The 16615-nt window shown below is 40.7% G+C and overlaps 1 protein-coding gene across 2 annotated transcripts in view; it reads right to left on the reverse strand.

Annotated features, from left to right (window-relative positions):
- Positions 1-16396, reverse strand: part of LOC138082139 (probable E3 ubiquitin-protein ligase HERC6) — a 52873-nt gene extending 36477 nt beyond the window's left edge. For both annotated transcript variants that reach the window (XM_068975427.1, XM_068975426.1), the window contains exons 1-8: positions 16124-16396; positions 13526-13685; positions 11668-11744; positions 10157-10384; positions 8372-8466; positions 7154-7281; positions 5807-5943; positions 5122-5189 (exon numbers count right to left, since the gene is read on the reverse strand). In XM_068975427.1, the coding sequence (XP_068831528.1) occupies positions 5122-5189; positions 5807-5943; positions 7154-7281; positions 8372-8466; positions 10157-10384; positions 11668-11744; positions 13526-13685; positions 16124-16322 (1092 nt within the window). In that variant the 5' untranslated portion in view covers positions 16323-16396. The remainder of the gene's footprint in view (positions 1-5121; positions 5190-5806; positions 5944-7153; positions 7282-8371; positions 8467-10156; positions 10385-11667; positions 11745-13525; positions 13686-16123) is intronic.
- Positions 16397-16615: the final 219 nt, after the last annotated feature.

Genomic DNA, 16615 nt, shown 5'->3' on the forward strand with positions numbered 1-16615 from the left:
AGAAGGTCATGTATAAACCGGAGGCAGGCTCTTGCCAGACATCAAATATGCTGTCGTCTTTTTAAAGTCATACTGCATGGCTTATGGAATCTTAGTTCCCTGACTGGGGATCAAACCTGAGCCACGGCGAGAAAAGAATGAAGTCCTAGCCACTGCACTGCTAGGGAATTCCCAAACGTACCATTATCTTAATCTTGGGGCTTTCCAGCCTCCAAAACTGTGAGAAATAAATTTTTGCTTATAAGCCACTCAATCTACAGTGTTTTGTTAAGAGCAGCCAGAACAGACTAAGACACTTATTTTAACAGTGGAACCCACTCCAACATTTTTTGAGGCCATTGGGCACTCCAATCTGTCAGCTCTATTGTTTGTTCATTATCCATCACCCTCCTCATGTCTTACCCAGCTTAGATGCTATGGTCAGCACTATAATCAGTCCTTTACAAATACCTTTAAGTCTTCTGTCTTGAGTCACCTAGGAAAAGTCCACCTGTAGTTAATCTCAACTCTGAATTACTCCAAAGGAATCCAAGCAGCTTAACATCAGTGGAAAAAAATAAACAGTGCTGACTGACTTCACCATAGGCCTACGACCACAGATTTCAAATGGACACTCTGTACTGGCTAGTAATCTCCCACAATGTTCACTTTCTCACTCTGAGACATGATTGCACACATTCCTTTTATTCCTAAACCTGTAGCGATCATCCTCTGCTTCTCCAAGTTTTAGATAAGGATTGTATATCACTAACACCCCAAAAGATATCCTCTTCACTACAGGGGACTGGAATGCAACAGTAGGAAGTCAAGAGATACCTGGAATAACAGGCAAATTTGGCCTTAGAGTAAAAAACGAAGCAGGTCAAAGGCTAACAGAGTTTTGCCCAGAGAACACACTGGTCATAGCAAACATCCTCTTCCAACAACATAAGAGAAGACGTTACACATGGACAGCACCAGATGGTCAATACAGAAATCAGATTGATTATATTCTTTGCAGCCAACGATGGAGAAGCTCTATATAGTCAGCAAAAACAAGACCGGAAACTGACTGTGGCTCAGATCATGAACTCCTTACTGCCAAATTCAGATGAAATTGAAGAAAGTATGGAAAACCACTAGACCATTCGGGTATGACCTAAATTAAACTCTTATGATTATACCGTGGAAGCGACAAATAGATTCAAGGGATTTGATCTAATAGACAGAGTGCCTGAAGAACTATGGACGGAGGTTCATGACATTGTATAGGAGGCAGTGATCAAGACCATCCCAAAGAAAAAGAAATGCAAAAAGGCAAAATAGTTGTCTGAGGAGGCATTACAAACAGCTGAGAAAAGAACAGAAGCTAAAGGCAAAGAAGAAAAGGAATGATATACCCATTTGAAAACAGAGTTCCAAAGAATAGCAAGGAGAGATAAGAAAGCCTTCCTAAGTGATCAATGCAAAGAAATCAAGGAAAACAATAGAATGGGAGAGACTAGAGATCTCTTCAAGAAAATTAGAGATACCAAGGGAACATTTCATGCAAAGATGAGTTCAATAAAGGACAGAAACGGTATGAACCTAACAGAAGCAGAAGACATTAAGAAGAGGTGGCAAGAATACACAGAAGAACTGTACAAAAAAGATCTTCACGACCCAGATAACCATGATAGTGTGATCACTCACCTAGAACAAGACATCCTGGAATGTGAAGTCGAGTGGGCCTTAGGAAGCATCACTACAAACAAAGCTAATGAAAGTGATGGAATTCCAGTTGAGTTATTTCAAATCCTAGAAGATGATGTTGTGAGAGTGCTGCACTCAATATGCCAGCAAATTTGGAAAACTCAGTTTTCATTCCAATCCCAAAGAAAGGCAATGCCAAAGAATGTTCAAACTACTGCACAATTGCACTCATCTCACATGCTAGCAAAGTAATGCTCAAAAGTCTCCAAGTCAGGCTTTAACAGTACATGGGCCATGAACTTCCAGATGTTCAAGCTGGATTTAGAAAAGGCAGAGGAACCATATATCAAATTGCCAACATCCGCTGGATCATCGAACAAGATCCAACGAGAGTTCCACAGAAACATGTACTTCTGTTTTATTAACTACTCCCAAGCCTTTGACTGTGTGGATCACAACAAACTGTGGAACATTCTTAAAGAGATGGGAATATCAGACCACCTTATCCGCTTCCTGAGAAATCTGTATGCAGGTCAAGAAGTAACAGTTAGAACTGGACATGGAACAACAGACTGGTTCCAAATTGGGAAAGGAGTACATTAAGGCTATATATTGTCATTCTGTTTATTTAACTTATATGTAGAGTACATCAGGTGAAATGCCAGGCTGGATGAAGCACAAGCTGGACTCAAGATTGCCAGAAGAAATAACAATACCCTCAGATATGCAGATGACACCACCCTTATGGCAGACAGCAAAGAACTAGAGAGTCTCTTGATGAAAGTGAAAGAGGAGAGTGAAAAAGTTGGCTTAAAACTCAACATTCAGAAAACTGAGATCATGGCATCTGGTCCCATCACTTCATGGCAAACAAATGGGGAAACAATGGAAACAGTGACAGACTCTTACTTTTTTGGGCTTCAAAATCACTGCTGATGGTGATTGCAGCCATAAAATTAAAAGACCCTTGCTCCTTGGAAAAAAAGCTATGAGCAACCTAGATAGCATATTAAAAAGCAGAGATATTATTTTGCCAACAAAAGTCCATGTAGTCAAAGCTATGGCTTTTCCAGTAGTCATGTATGGATGTTAGAATTGGACTATAAAGAAAGCTGAGCACCGAAGAATTGATGCTTTTGAACTGTGGTGTTGGAGAAGACTCTTGAGAGTCCCTTGGACAGCAAGGAGATCCAACCAGTCCATCCTAAAGGAAATTAGTCCTGAATATTCACTGGAAGGACTGATGTTGAAGCTGAAGCTCCAATACTTTGCCCACCTGATGCGAAGAACTGACTCATTTGAAAAGACCTTTATGCTGGGAAAAATTAAAGGTGGGAGAAGGGCACAACAGAGGATGAGATGGTTGGATGGCATCACTGACACAATGGACATGAGTTTGAGTAAGCTCTGGGAGTTAGTGATGGACAGGGAAGCCTGGTGCGCTGCAGTCCATGGGGTCACAAAGTGTTGGACACGACTGAGCAACTGAACTGAGCTGAACTGTACATCACTGAGAAAACGGAAACAGGCAAGACCTAACCTTGCCTTCCTACCTCACCTCTACTGTTCCTCATCAGAACAGAATAAAAATTTCTGCCCAAAGCCCTGTATTCTACATTGGACCCTGGACCCCACTTCCTCACACCTATTCTAGGACATTAGCGCTGCCATTATTCTCTTTCTCAGGAATTATCACTTTTTCCTCCTGAACTGGGTTATGCTCATCAGCACACAGACATACCTTAACATCACCACTCCTAACAACAATCAAAACCTCCCAAGGTCCTCTGCTCCCTTTCACTGCAACACTTCTCAGAACTTTCACAGTCATTGCCTCCACTTGTTCCCCTCTATTCTCTGTCCATCCCGCTTAGTCAGGTTTCATCCTCTGTCCCCTGAGACGACTCAGTCTTGACAAAGCAAAAACAAACTCTGTGCTCATCTTACTCGACCTCTCAGCAGTATGTGTCAGGTTTGGCCACTTCCTCCTTCTGCAAAGACGTTCTTCTCTTGTCTTGATGAGCCACCCTTTTCTGGTTCTCTCCACCTCAGAAACTGGTTCTTCTCAATTCTTCTGGCCCTGCCTCACTGCCTGACCTCCTCATGGAGAAGTCCCTCAAGGCTGGATTCTGTCCCCTGCTCTTCTCATTTCTACTCTCACTCCAGGTGACCTTTCATCCAAGCCTCTGGCTTAATAACAATCTGCAGTTTAACAACTATCATGTTTAATTTTCCAGTGCTAGCATCCTCCTTGAGCTCCAGAGTTGAACATGCAATTAAGACTTTAGATCTCCTCTCCAAGGACATTTCAAATGAACCTCATCTCCCACAACTGAGCCCATTTCCATATGACTCCAGCTCATATAACTCTTTCACGCTTTCCTACTATAGTCTGTCTGACTGGTTTCCTTTTTGTCCCTCACACATGCTAAACTTCTTCTTGCCCCAGGGCCTCTCTATTCCAGAGAGAATGGTCCCTCTGGAATGCTCCTCCTGTGGATTTAAGCATGGCTAAACTCTCTGCTCAAATGTTACGGCCTCTGGGAGGCCTTTCTTGACTGACATTTCTAAAGAAGCCCATCTCATCTTATCAGTCTCAAATGGCCCATTTTATTTTTTTTCAGAGCAATTGCTGCTCTCTAACACAACTGTATTTATGTGTTTCTTGTCGGTACTTCCCGGTAGAATCCAAATGCCACGAATGAGGATATACTTGTGTGTATTATTCACTGTACCCCAAGGATCCATAGCAGAGCCTGAGACAGAAGCCTGATCCAACAGCTATAACAAAGCAACCAAGCACAATCTCCTGACTGTCCCCAGCAGCACAGACTTTTGCCTTGCTTACAGTTGTCTGTCCCGGAGAATACAGTAAGAGTCTATATGTGTTGTTTAAAACATCCCTAATAATAGAAAAAATGTACAAATTATTAAAATAACTCTGTATACTTTTTCTCTCTACAACATTTCAGAACTCGCTCAGAAATATAATGATATAAACCTCTCTGTTAATAATTAGGAGGGTGCTAGAGCATGGTGGGTAATGGTGGGTAATGGTGGGGCTGGATTGTTTGGGTTTGAATCCAGCTCTGTCAGTTCTTAGCAGCATAATTTTGGGCAAGCCCATGTCTCTGAGACTCAGTTTTTTCATCTGTAAAATGGGAGTGATGATAACAACCAGAGTTGATTTGAGGATTAAGTGTGTTGATCTATTTACAGTACTTTGGTTGCTAACTCATGGGTGGTAATTAGTGCTAGTCATTGTACCTGTTGGGAATCCAAATGAGGAAGTGAGAATTACATAATATTTTTAAAGAAGAATTCTAACAGTGGAACTTACTAGTTTAGTAAAAAATTTTAATATATACAAATGACACAATGTTTCAAATACCGCCATGAAATCCAGAAGAAAAGATGATTTTTAAAAGAAACAGAAATTGTAATAGATACCTGGTAAGTTGTCACAAAGTTGGCATATGTTCCAGCAAAAATATGTTTGACTTGAACATCCTCAAGGTCTAGAAGAAAGTCATAAATCCATGCTTATTGTTTTTTAGATGTAAAAAGTATAAATCTTCTGTTATAAACCTAAAACTGCTTTTAAAAAGTTTTTTTAAAAAACTAATGTATTACCAAGCTAAATTTACTTATTCATTGGCTTCTAAATAGATTTTGACTACAAACAGCATAAAAGATTAATATTGATCAGATTACACATTGTATATTCCCTTATCTTAAAATTTAATTTTCCATGCATTTGCATAATGAAACCAGGCTGGTGTACTTTAGTAGAGGTTTGATTAAATATATAAAAAGTGTGCTATTCTGTTGAGGTTTGACAAAAAACAACAAAATTCTGTAAAGCAATTATCCTTCAATTAAAAAATAAATAAAATAAAAAATAAAAGTGTGCTATTCTAAAGCATAAATAACTGATTATTTTATATTACCTTAATCTTTAGAAAAAATTACCTAATATTCCAGGAAGCACTGCATTAAAAAAATGCATATTCTACAAATCAAAGATAACAGTACCAAAAGAACCACAGTTCTACGCACTCTTTGAAAGGAAACTGAATAATATTTTTCCTCCAGTGACATCAATTAAAATTACAAGTCTTGGGACCACTCATACCATTAGCAGAAATCAGGCAGCTAACGTCAGAGCTCTCTGCCAGAGCCTCCGGATGTGGTGAGCTTCTTGTACAACCTGGTCCACGACCAAAAGACACCACCTGACCAGTGGTATAGACATATGCAAGGGTGTGAAAACTGCAGAAGACAAAATATTATGAAGACTTATTATAATGAGTCATGCTTTTTGAGAAAGATGATGTCTCAACACAAAATAACAGATTTATCTTATACTAAGTACCCAGACCCCACTATCACAATGTCAGAGTTAGACAGTACCAAGTCGTATGGCCAAACAAATGGTGGGTAAATAGTGACTTATTAACAACCATAAAGGCAGGATATTAATGATGGGTCTTTACTATGGTTTCTATCATTTATATTTTTGTCTTTTGCTCTTTTTACAAATTGGGTGGATAATAGCCAAAGTGTCCTCATGCTGCTGCTGCTGCTAAGTCGCTTCAGTCGTGTCCGACTCTGTAGGACCCCATAGACGGCAGCCCACCAGGCTCCCCTATTCCTGGGATTCTCCAGGCAAGAACACTGGAGTGGGTTGCCATTTCCTTCTCCAATGCATGAAAGTGAAAGGTGAAAGTGAAGTCACTCAGTCGTGTCTGACTCCTAGCAACCCCATGGACTGCAGCCTACCAGGCTCCTCTGCTCATGGGATTTTCCAGGCAAGAGTACTGGAGTGGGGTGTCATTGCCTTCTCCAAAAGTATCCTCATAGGGAGGGATAAATTAGGAGATTTGGATTGATACATACACACTATAAAATAGATAGCTAAGGACTTACTATATAGCACAGGAAATTCTACTCAATACTCTGTAATAACCTATATGGGAAAAGAATCTAAAAAAGAATGATATATGTATAACCGATTCACTTTGCTGTATAGCAAAAACTAACACATTTTAAATCAACTATACTCCAATAAAAATTTTTTTTAAAGTTCTCATACTTAGGTTATGCAAAACTCAGAATGCACATGCAAATATACATCATCTTCTACTTGCAAGAGGTTAATTTTGTCTAATGAATTCAAGAAGATAAGCACCACTATTTTTTGTTATATACTAACCCCCTTCACCCTAGAATCTAGTAAGGTGGTCTATGCCCAGTACATTTCCAATAAATTCTTATGAAATAAAAGAAATGCCTAGAATAAAGAAGAAAAACAGAAAAATTAAACCATATTTGAAAGGAGTAAATTTTCAGAAAGGAAAATGATCTATAAAAAGAGTAATCACATATTTTAGGGTTTTAAGGTTTCAAAACATTTCATATAAGTTATTTCTAAGTAATAAAATACACCACTTTCTACTCTCACTTTAAAAAAACCTATTACCTTCCACAATCTATCTGTGAAACGAGGCCTTCAATTCTTTCCACAAGTTGTGGACCCCTCTTCTCAGCAGTGGAATTGTGTCCCAGCTGTCCATAGCTATTGTCTCCAAATGTGAATACTTTCCCATCCTGTTAAAAAAAAAGAAGGATCAGACTAATTTCAGGCTAAAAGTGTAATTAAAAATTAAAAGATTAAGTCCCATAAGAGAGTTTTATGAGAGCCCTATGGTAAATATAAGCTTTATATGAAGAAGGGTCTTATATTTATTATTTCTACTAGTGAATAAAGAATTAACATATTAAACTTGAAAAATCACTGGCATTTCCTTCAGAACTAGGTACTTACAATGTGTTTGTAGAAAAAATTGATGGAGAAATTAACTGGTTCAAGAGTAACACTAACACTTAAATATAAGGTTGCTTTATTTATCTGAGCATTTCTCTGAAAATAAATCTCTTTTCAAAAGATGATTCTAGATTAAAACAATTCTAGCTCTCTCTTGCCAACTGATAATATAACCCAAGCATATTTTAAAAACAAACAAAATATAAATTATTTCAGATATTTTGCTTTAAATAAACATTTCAACCACACAAATAGTCTTCAAGTCTGTTCATTACAGCTATGGAGAGAACCCATCTTGTCGGAATGAATTGCATGGCCAGTATAAGAAGAGGAGGGAGACATTCAGGATGCTGATTCATAATTGTGCCAAGTAAGAAATGGAACACAGAATGTTCCAGCCTGTAATGTAGGCCACTGAAACCTATAAGAATTGTTGCTTCTACAATACTTTTCATATGTAGAGCTACATTATGACAGAATAATTGCTGAAAGGATTGGCTCCCAATCTATAAGAGATCTTAAAATATCTAAAAATATTTCCTGAAGCTGAAATTAGCTTTCGTTATAGGATCTTAAAAATCCGATGGCTTGGCTCACTTCTCCTCGTTAGAGATTTGTACACTGAATGGGTATCCTCAGATATTAATACACATATTGTTTTCCACAATAATTAGTACATGTACCTTATGGTAACATTTCTCTGGGATTAAAAAAAAAATAGCAAAATGGGAATTCCCTGATGGTCCAGTGGTTGGGACTCAGTGTTTTCACTGCCAGGGGCCCAGGTTTGATCCCTGGTTGAGGAGTTAAGATCCCACAAGCCACAAGGTATGGCATATATATATATATATATCTCAAGATGTTTTGGTTTACCTGGGTAAGCACTGCAGTGTGCTCGTAACCACAGCTGATAAAAACCACACTGAGAGTCTTCAGTGCACCAACTAATACAGGCTTATACCTCTGAACTGTGGAAAGAAAGCAGAATCTCTCGAGTATAAGAAATCCTCATATATCATGAGTTTTTATATATTTTAATATTTTTATCTTATTATAATTCATCAACATAATTTAAAATGTGAACAATCAGAAGTATTATAAAACAAAAAGAAAGCTCTGTGCTAGAAAAGAAAAGCAGTACTTTAGCATTTATTTTTGGAAAATATTTAATTTTCTGGAATGACTAAGGCTATTGGCCAAGAAAGCTAAGCTTTAAGACCCCACTTCCCAATAATATTTCCATTATGCTGCATTCATTTTTGTCACATTATAGATGTTCTGCAAATATGCAATAATAATTGAGAAAATAAGAGGACCCATTCCACGCTGATGAAGTTAAATGAAATGAAATGTAAGGGATCAGCATGGGACAGGTATGGGGTTGTCAGGCTGCTAAGTCAAGTCCAAGTCTTTGCTGCCCCATGGACTGTAGCCTGTCAGGCTCCTCTGTCCATGTGATTTCCCTGGTAAGAATACTGGTTGCCATTTCCTTCTCTAGGAGATCTTCCGGACCCAGGGATCGAACCAGCTTCTGCTGCATCGGCAGGTGGATTCTTCACCGCTGAGCCACCAGGGAAGCCCTGGTACTGGTATGCAACAGGAGCTAAATACACATGAGCTGCATGTAAACAGCTGAACAGAGGGGCTCATCAGGAAGGCATCACAGTGAGCTTTGTTGAAAGGTTGTCAGAGGAACTGGTTGTTTCCCCTACTGCTAGCAATCGTCTGAAAAAGGGTTCCCAAACTTTGTCATGCAAGAGCACTTCCTGTGCAGTCTTTGGTAATAACTGATGCCTGCCTTCCCTCCCCGGACATTCTGATTTAATGGTCTGGGGTCCAATCTGGGCACTGGGATTTTTAAACATTCTTAGAGTAACGGAATAATGGCCTTCCAAAGATGTACAAGTTCTTTTCCCAGAGCTCAGGGGTAAAGAATCCATCTGCAATACAGGAGACTCAGGTTCGATCCCTGTGTCAGGAAGATCCTGTGGAGGAGGAAACGGCAGTCCGCTCCAGTGTTCATGCTAGGATAATCCCATGGACAGAGGAGCCTGGTGGGCTATAGTCCATGGGGTCACAAAAAGAGTTGACATGACTGAGCACACAGAGGTGAATATGTTAGAGGACATGGCAAAGAGGAGTTACGGAAGAACGTGAATTTAAGGTTTTGCTAATCAGTTGACCTTAAAATAGGAAGGTTAGCTGGGATTATCTAGCTCTGCCCAATGCAGTTACAAGGGTCCTTTAACTGAGGAGGAGGGGGTCAGAAAAGTCAATGTCAGAGTAACACGACTTGAAGAAGGCTTCACCAGCCATTGCTGTCTTTGAAGAAGAAAGTCAAGAGAGTAGGTGCCTGTAGAATCTGGAAAAGGCAAGAAAATGGTCTGTTCCTCCAGGAAGCCCCTGCTGACAATTTCATTTTAGCCCAGTGAGACCTGCATCAGAACCATGAGATAATACATTTATGTTGTTTGAAGCCACTAGATTTGTGGTGATTTGTTACAGCAGGAATAAAAAAAAAGTTAATAGAGCTCCCTAAGTGATTCTAATGTGTCCCAAAGTTTGGGAACCACTGTTTTAACCTTTGAAAGTGCCCTTTGCAGAACTGGTCTTTCAAGTACAAAGAAAGAAGGACTTACTATAAGCCTAACCCGTTACCTGGAGCATTATTCCCACTGAGGGCCAGCTGCCCTGCATTGTTGCTTCCCCAGCCAAATGAAGTCCCAGAGAGTGACAGGGCAAAGCTGTGGGCCCCTCCTGCAGCCACCTGTGCCAGCGGGATCCCCTCCAGGGACCTCACCCTCTGTGGGCTGGCTTGGGAGGGGAACTCCTTCCCCAGGCCCAGCTGTCCGTGGCTGTTCTTTCCCCATGAAAACACCTGGCCATCTGCAAAAGCAAAGAGGAGAAATTCAGAACTGCAAACATACTGTAATACCAAATTCAAGGGGAAACACCACCTTAATTCTAAAAATCTTTAGAGAATAAAACAGGAGTAAAGGAGGTTAAAGTACCTTTACTAAAGGCAAAGTGAGTGGCCAAGGTCACATTTAAAAATCTCTTTCAACAATATTCACTCTTCTTATCCCTCCCAGTTAAGAATAACCATGACCTTTCATCTGCTCCGGTTAAAAATCTTGGAGTCGTCCTTGACTCCTCTCTCTTTTTTTACAGCCTTCAACCCAGCAAATACTAAAGTCTCTGCTTCAAAATCTATCGAGGATCCAACTGTTTCTCACCACTTCACTGTTACCCCCTTACCTGCCAAGTCAACATCATTTCTCTCCTGGAAAATGGCAACAGCATCTCACTGCACTCCCACATTGTATCCTTGCCCCCAGCAGTTTCTTCTCTCAACAGCAGCCAGAGTGCATTTTTTAAACCGTGTCTGATTAAACCCTTCAAGAGCTTGCTTTCTCACTCAATAAAAGGCCAATTCTTACCACGGTTCATAAGCCCCACATCACCAGGATTCCCACAATTACTTCTCAGACTGCATCTCGCCTGGCTCCCTTCTCTCCCTCTCCAGAGCCTCTGGTGCTCCTGAGCACCCTGCTGGGCATGGTCTTGCATCTGGATCATTCCATGGCCTTAGCATCATCTGTCTCTCTCCTCTCCTTTTGGTCTTTGTTCACGTCTCACCTTATGAGGATAGCTTCCCTGATCTCCTTCATAAAGTAGAAAGACCCTTTCCTTCCACCTACCCCTTCGCTCTCTGTCCCCTTTCCCCGTCTCACTTCTCTTCACATCTTTATCCCTATTACACCACACAACTATTCGTCTCTGTGTTTAAGGCTCACTTCCCCTACATCTCCCCAGAATACAAGCTTCATGAAAGCAGTCTTAGGTTTGTTCACTGCTATATCCTCTTTGCTGGAAATACTGTAGGCACTCAATAAATACTTGTGGAGTGACTGGTGGGAGTAAACAACATTTGGCTAGAGAGAGATCATTTACAAGAGGTAAAAAATCAAGCTCTTCTAATGCTAAATTACGTACCCAGGGAAATGCTAACACATTTTGGATTTCTACAAGTTATTATATCTAAGTTTTCTTTTTAACTTTAAATGCATTTAAAATGAACCCCAATGCATTAAAACTCAACAGGTATTATTTGTATTAAAAAAATTACTTCCTGATGACACTTACAAGATCCAAGAAGACTTTTTTACCTTCTGATAATGCCAGGGAGTGGTAGTGTCCACAGGCAACTTGTATAATTTTTATATCAGCCAGAGTTTTTATCTTCCTATAATAATAATGATACAAAATCTATTAATCCTTCTTCAGATTGGGTCACCAAGTGGACTACAGATATTTTAAATTACTTTCTTCTATTTCTGTAATACATTTATCCCAAAGCCCTCAAACTGTTTTCGACATGACATCAACATGTATAAAAATACAGAGCAGAATCCAAAACAATATATAATGCAAAAGTGATTTTTATTGGGCTTTTAATGCATTGTATAAAGTTCTAACCTTTATACTATACTTACCAAGCTAAAAGAAAACTAAATTTCTTCATGCACATACTTTGTAGGGTTTTAGAATTTATGGAGCACTGTCACATACACCACCTACCCTATGCCCTGAGAGATAAAGATACTATTAGGTTGATTCTTATTAAATTGCTGTTTTTGTAGATTAGAACATACTCTTGAGAGTCCCTTGGACTGCAAGGAGATCCAACCAGTCCATCCTAAAGGAGACTAGTCCTGGGTGTTCATTGAAAGGACTGATGCTAAAGCTGAAACTCCAGTACTTTGGCCACCTCATGCGAAGAGTTTACTCATTGGAAAAGACCATGATGCTGGGAGGGATTGGAGGCAGGAGGAGAAGGGGACGACAGAGGATGAGATGGCTGGATAGCATCACCAACTCGATGCACTTGAGTTTGGGTGAAATCCAGGAGTTGGTGATGGACAGGGAGGCCTGGCATGCTGCGATTCCTGGGGTCGCAAAGAGTCGAACACGACTGAGCAACTGAACTGAACTGAACTGATTATCAATTTTATATGGTTGAACCTAGGAGAACTCAAAGAGGTCAACTGGTATCAAGCTACAGAACAGATTCAAACCTTGGGCTTTTCTTTACAAGTTCAATGCTCATTCCCCCAAGTCACAGCCATCTCTTATACAATTTAATGACCAGAGAAGGTAACAAGAGGTAACTTCCTAGCATTAAAACATATGTTTTTGAAAATTCTCAGTGTATGTAATTCATGAACACACAGTTCAGACTGCTTATCATATTATTTGGCCTAGGAAGCTGTGTGTGAGGATATGATTTTTCCCCCAATTTTACTAAGTAAAATATTAGGATCCAGGGGCTTATGACAAGCCAAAAGATTATGTTGGGAGTAACACCTTTCCTCTTTCAACCTGTGTTCTCCGCTTGGGGAACCTGCAAATTAACTGTCATAGATTAACAGGGAAAAAGACAAAAAAGTTTATATGTGCAGATAGAAGCTCCCAAGTAATGGAAAATTTGTACAATAACCTGAGTAGAGGTTTATATATATTAACTTAGCAAAAGGGTGTTTTTTTTTTTAGGGCTTCAGTGGTAGAGTATGGAAGGTTCTATTGGGTTTTTTGATGCTAATTGTGCATTTTGTTTTCAAGAGGGCTGAATTCATAGGAAACTCCCTCAAAGGAGGATTAATGGCAGCTGCATTTTCAGGAGGCCCTGTTTTAGTCAGATAAGATATCTCTGTGGATCTTCTGGAGCTCAAATATTTTCACTTTAAAATACTCTTTATGCTAACTCTGGAGGTCCAAGTGTTATTCCCGTACATAAGATTAAGATCAAAGCGTCACATGTTCTCACATCATGCGGCCCTTCTCTTTCACAGATCCTAATTAAGTAATAATTGGTGTTCTATGTTATTTTCCCTGCCTCCTTCCCTCACAACACTGTAACCCTTCAGGTTAGGTAGTGTGTTTGTTATAGTTATCTTTGGACCCTGGCAATCTTGCATGGTGCCTGGCACATGAAACTCAAAAACACCAATGAACTAAAATACGTACTTAGGTATAAAAGTTGTTTCCTTAAATTCTCCAATTCCCAGCTGTCCTTCAGAAGCAGCTCCCCACGCGAAGACCCTTCCTTTGTGACAGACAGCCAGGGAGTGCTCCTTTCCACAGCTCACCAGAGCCACGTGCAGAGTTTCCAATGCCGGAATTCGTTCTTTAGGAACAAAAACAAAACAACCCACACCAAGATTGCTAATTTAATACTAAGTTTAAGAAAGTACTTTTCTTCAAAAGGAAGAGTCACTGGGATGTCTCATCTCTTCCAGTGACTTTTATTTTTTTTTATTTATTTATTTTTTCCAGTGACTTTTAAATCAAGGCCTAATGTCCACTTCAAAGGAGAGAAGAAAATAGGCTCATTGTGTGGCACATCTTTATGGAATATTGCTACTATTTAAAAGGATGGGCATGTGAAAGAGCAGAACCTGTAAGGACTTGATGCTTGGCCTAACACTTCTCTGTGATGGAGGAGTAAAAAGCTCAGCCAGATAAAGGGAGCCTGAGAAAGGATGGGCTCACCCCTACTCCACTCCTCTGACTTTCCAGCCCTGAACAGTGAGAACAGTGAATCCTCTGCTCAGGAAGGGATGGGCAGGGAGCCTGCCTGAGTATGAGAGGCAGATGCCAGACGCCCTCACAATGAAACTCTGGGCAAGTTACTTAATATGCCTCTGGATGGGTCAAATATGCCCACTATTGAAACTCTGAGCATTTTTCCCTACAAGACAATCTAAACTGTTTTCCTAAAGTGTTCATCTTTGAATTATTAGAGGTTTGGAGTTAAGCACATCATTACCAGTCAAGTTTTGTTAATGCTTAAGTTTTCTTTTTTAGTCTTGTGATCTTATTCTTTTCAGTGATTTACTTTTCAAACTGTGCAGCAAGAAAAAAAGATTTCCAAAGATGCATACAGTCATAGAAGTAGAACCTGGTACCTCATTGCTGGAGAAGAATTTGGCTTTAAGGATCACATTGTCCCTTCCACTTTAAGGGGATCAGGATATACCACCCCAAAGCATGCCACTTTGGCATAAGGATGGTTTTGAGCTGAAGGCAACTGAGAATCAACAGATGCAGGAAGAGTTCTCTGCCTTTCCCTATCAACTTAAAAACATAAATGTGGCATGAATTTCTCCTGTGAAGGTATACCCGCCTCCCCCTTTCATACCAGGAAAAGTGACTCATCACCAGAGTTGGTACTGAGATAAGACTGCATAAACAGCCTTAAGTAAAATAACCCTTAAATTTCATTAGTTTCCCCCATATATTTCAAAATCATTTTTCCACAATTGATCATTCCTCAAAACCCAAACTCCCTACTCTTTGTTAAATGGCACATAAGCTCCTAAGTCTAACCCCTTCTTTTCTGTGAACTCCTGTGCACATATTAATAAAGCTATAAGGTTTTTTCCCTCCTTAACCTGCCTTTGTCAATTTAGTTCACAGGTCCTCAGGACAGAACTAAGGGTAGAACTAAGGGTAGAGGAAAAGTTTTCCCCCCCGCCCAGACATAATTCTTGGCATTTAAGTAAATAACCAGAAATGTGACATTACTTACAATAATGTCAATCATAGTATTATTTACAAAAGCCCCTGATGGGAAAAAAAACAAATTTCTCCAAAAGGAGAATAGTTATACTGTCAAAGCCTAGAACATTATGCAACAATTCAAAATCTATTTTAAATAGATTATAATATAGTATAGATTATAATATAATATTATATAATATAATAAAAGGGCAATGTTTGTGATATTATGCTTGATGAAGAACACAACTTACAAAGTTATATAAATCTGCATGCTGCTGCTAAGTCGCTTCAGTCGTGTCTGACTCTGTGAGACCCCATAAACGGCAGCCCACCAGGCTCCCCCGTCCCTGGGGTTCTCCAGGCAAGAACACTGGAGTGGGTTGCCATTCCCTTCTCCAATGCATGAAAGTGAAAAGTGAAAGTTAAGTTGCTCAGTCGTGTCCGACTCTTAGTGACCCCATGGACTGTAGCCCACCAGGCTCCTCCGTCCATGGGATTTTCCAGGCAATAGTACTGGAGTGGGTTGCCATTGCCTTCTCCAGTAAATCTGCATATACAAACCTTATAAATACATAATTTTATAAAGATTAAATATGTAATAGAAAAAAAGGCAAAAAAGAAATGCATCAAAATGTAAGCTGTCTTTGGGTGTTAGACTAATAAGCGATTTATTTTCCTGTGTTTCTACAATAATCAATACTAGCAAAGTACTAGTATACATTATTTTAAGGGTACTTCGGAAGGAGTTACAGTGTTCAAACCACAAACCACGTTTGGAAGGTCACTCTGTTCCAGATAGGTGCGCATAGGTAAGGACTGGTCTCAAAAGGCATCTCTGTTCACAGGAACGCGGTCCAGTTTAGTTCTGCTCTGTTTCCTTTTGAAGATAAAACTACTGGAAACCGAAACAAACCTGAGGCGCGAGCAGGAAACGAAACTGATGGACCTGCGCTCCCGCAGGGCGGAACCCTGTTCTCCTGTCGCCTGTGGTCCAGCAGACCCACGGCTCCAGCACCGCCACCCGCCTGACCCCTTGCCCCGCATCTGAGTCCAGGAGCTCACCTGGCTGCTCCCCGCGCGGCGTGCCCTTCCGGCCCAGCTGGCCTCGGCTGTTGTCCCCGCACGACTGGACCGTGCCGTCGCTCAGCAGCAGTAGCGAGTGATGCTCCCCACTGGCCGCCTGCAGTAACGTGTTGCCGCCAGCAACCACCTGCCGCTCCCGCAGCGGCCTTCGGCGGCCAGCGCGCCAGCAGAAGTACATCGCGTTCCCGCGCCCCTGCCGCCTGCCCGAATCTGTGAGCTCTGCCAGCCCAGCACCCAAAGGCTAGTGACGAGTGCGCGCTGATACTCAGAAAACCGGAGGCTGGGTGAGCCGCGCCTTAGCTGGTTACCTCCCTGCGGTCCCTCCCTCTTCCTCCGTTCCCCAATCGTCTACCTCCTCCCGCCTTCCCTTCCTCCCGCCAGTACTGACCTGAACGGCTTTCAAGAATTAAACTTGAGCGCCAAGCTCAGAGGAGCAGATGAATGAAGCCTAAATTTTCATCCTAGCTAAAC

This window comes from Capricornis sumatraensis, chromosome 7 (assembly GCF_032405125.1).
Source record: "Capricornis sumatraensis isolate serow.1 chromosome 7, serow.2, whole genome shotgun sequence".
In the NCBI taxonomy this organism is placed as follows: Eukaryota; Metazoa; Chordata; class Mammalia; order Artiodactyla; family Bovidae; genus Capricornis; species Capricornis sumatraensis.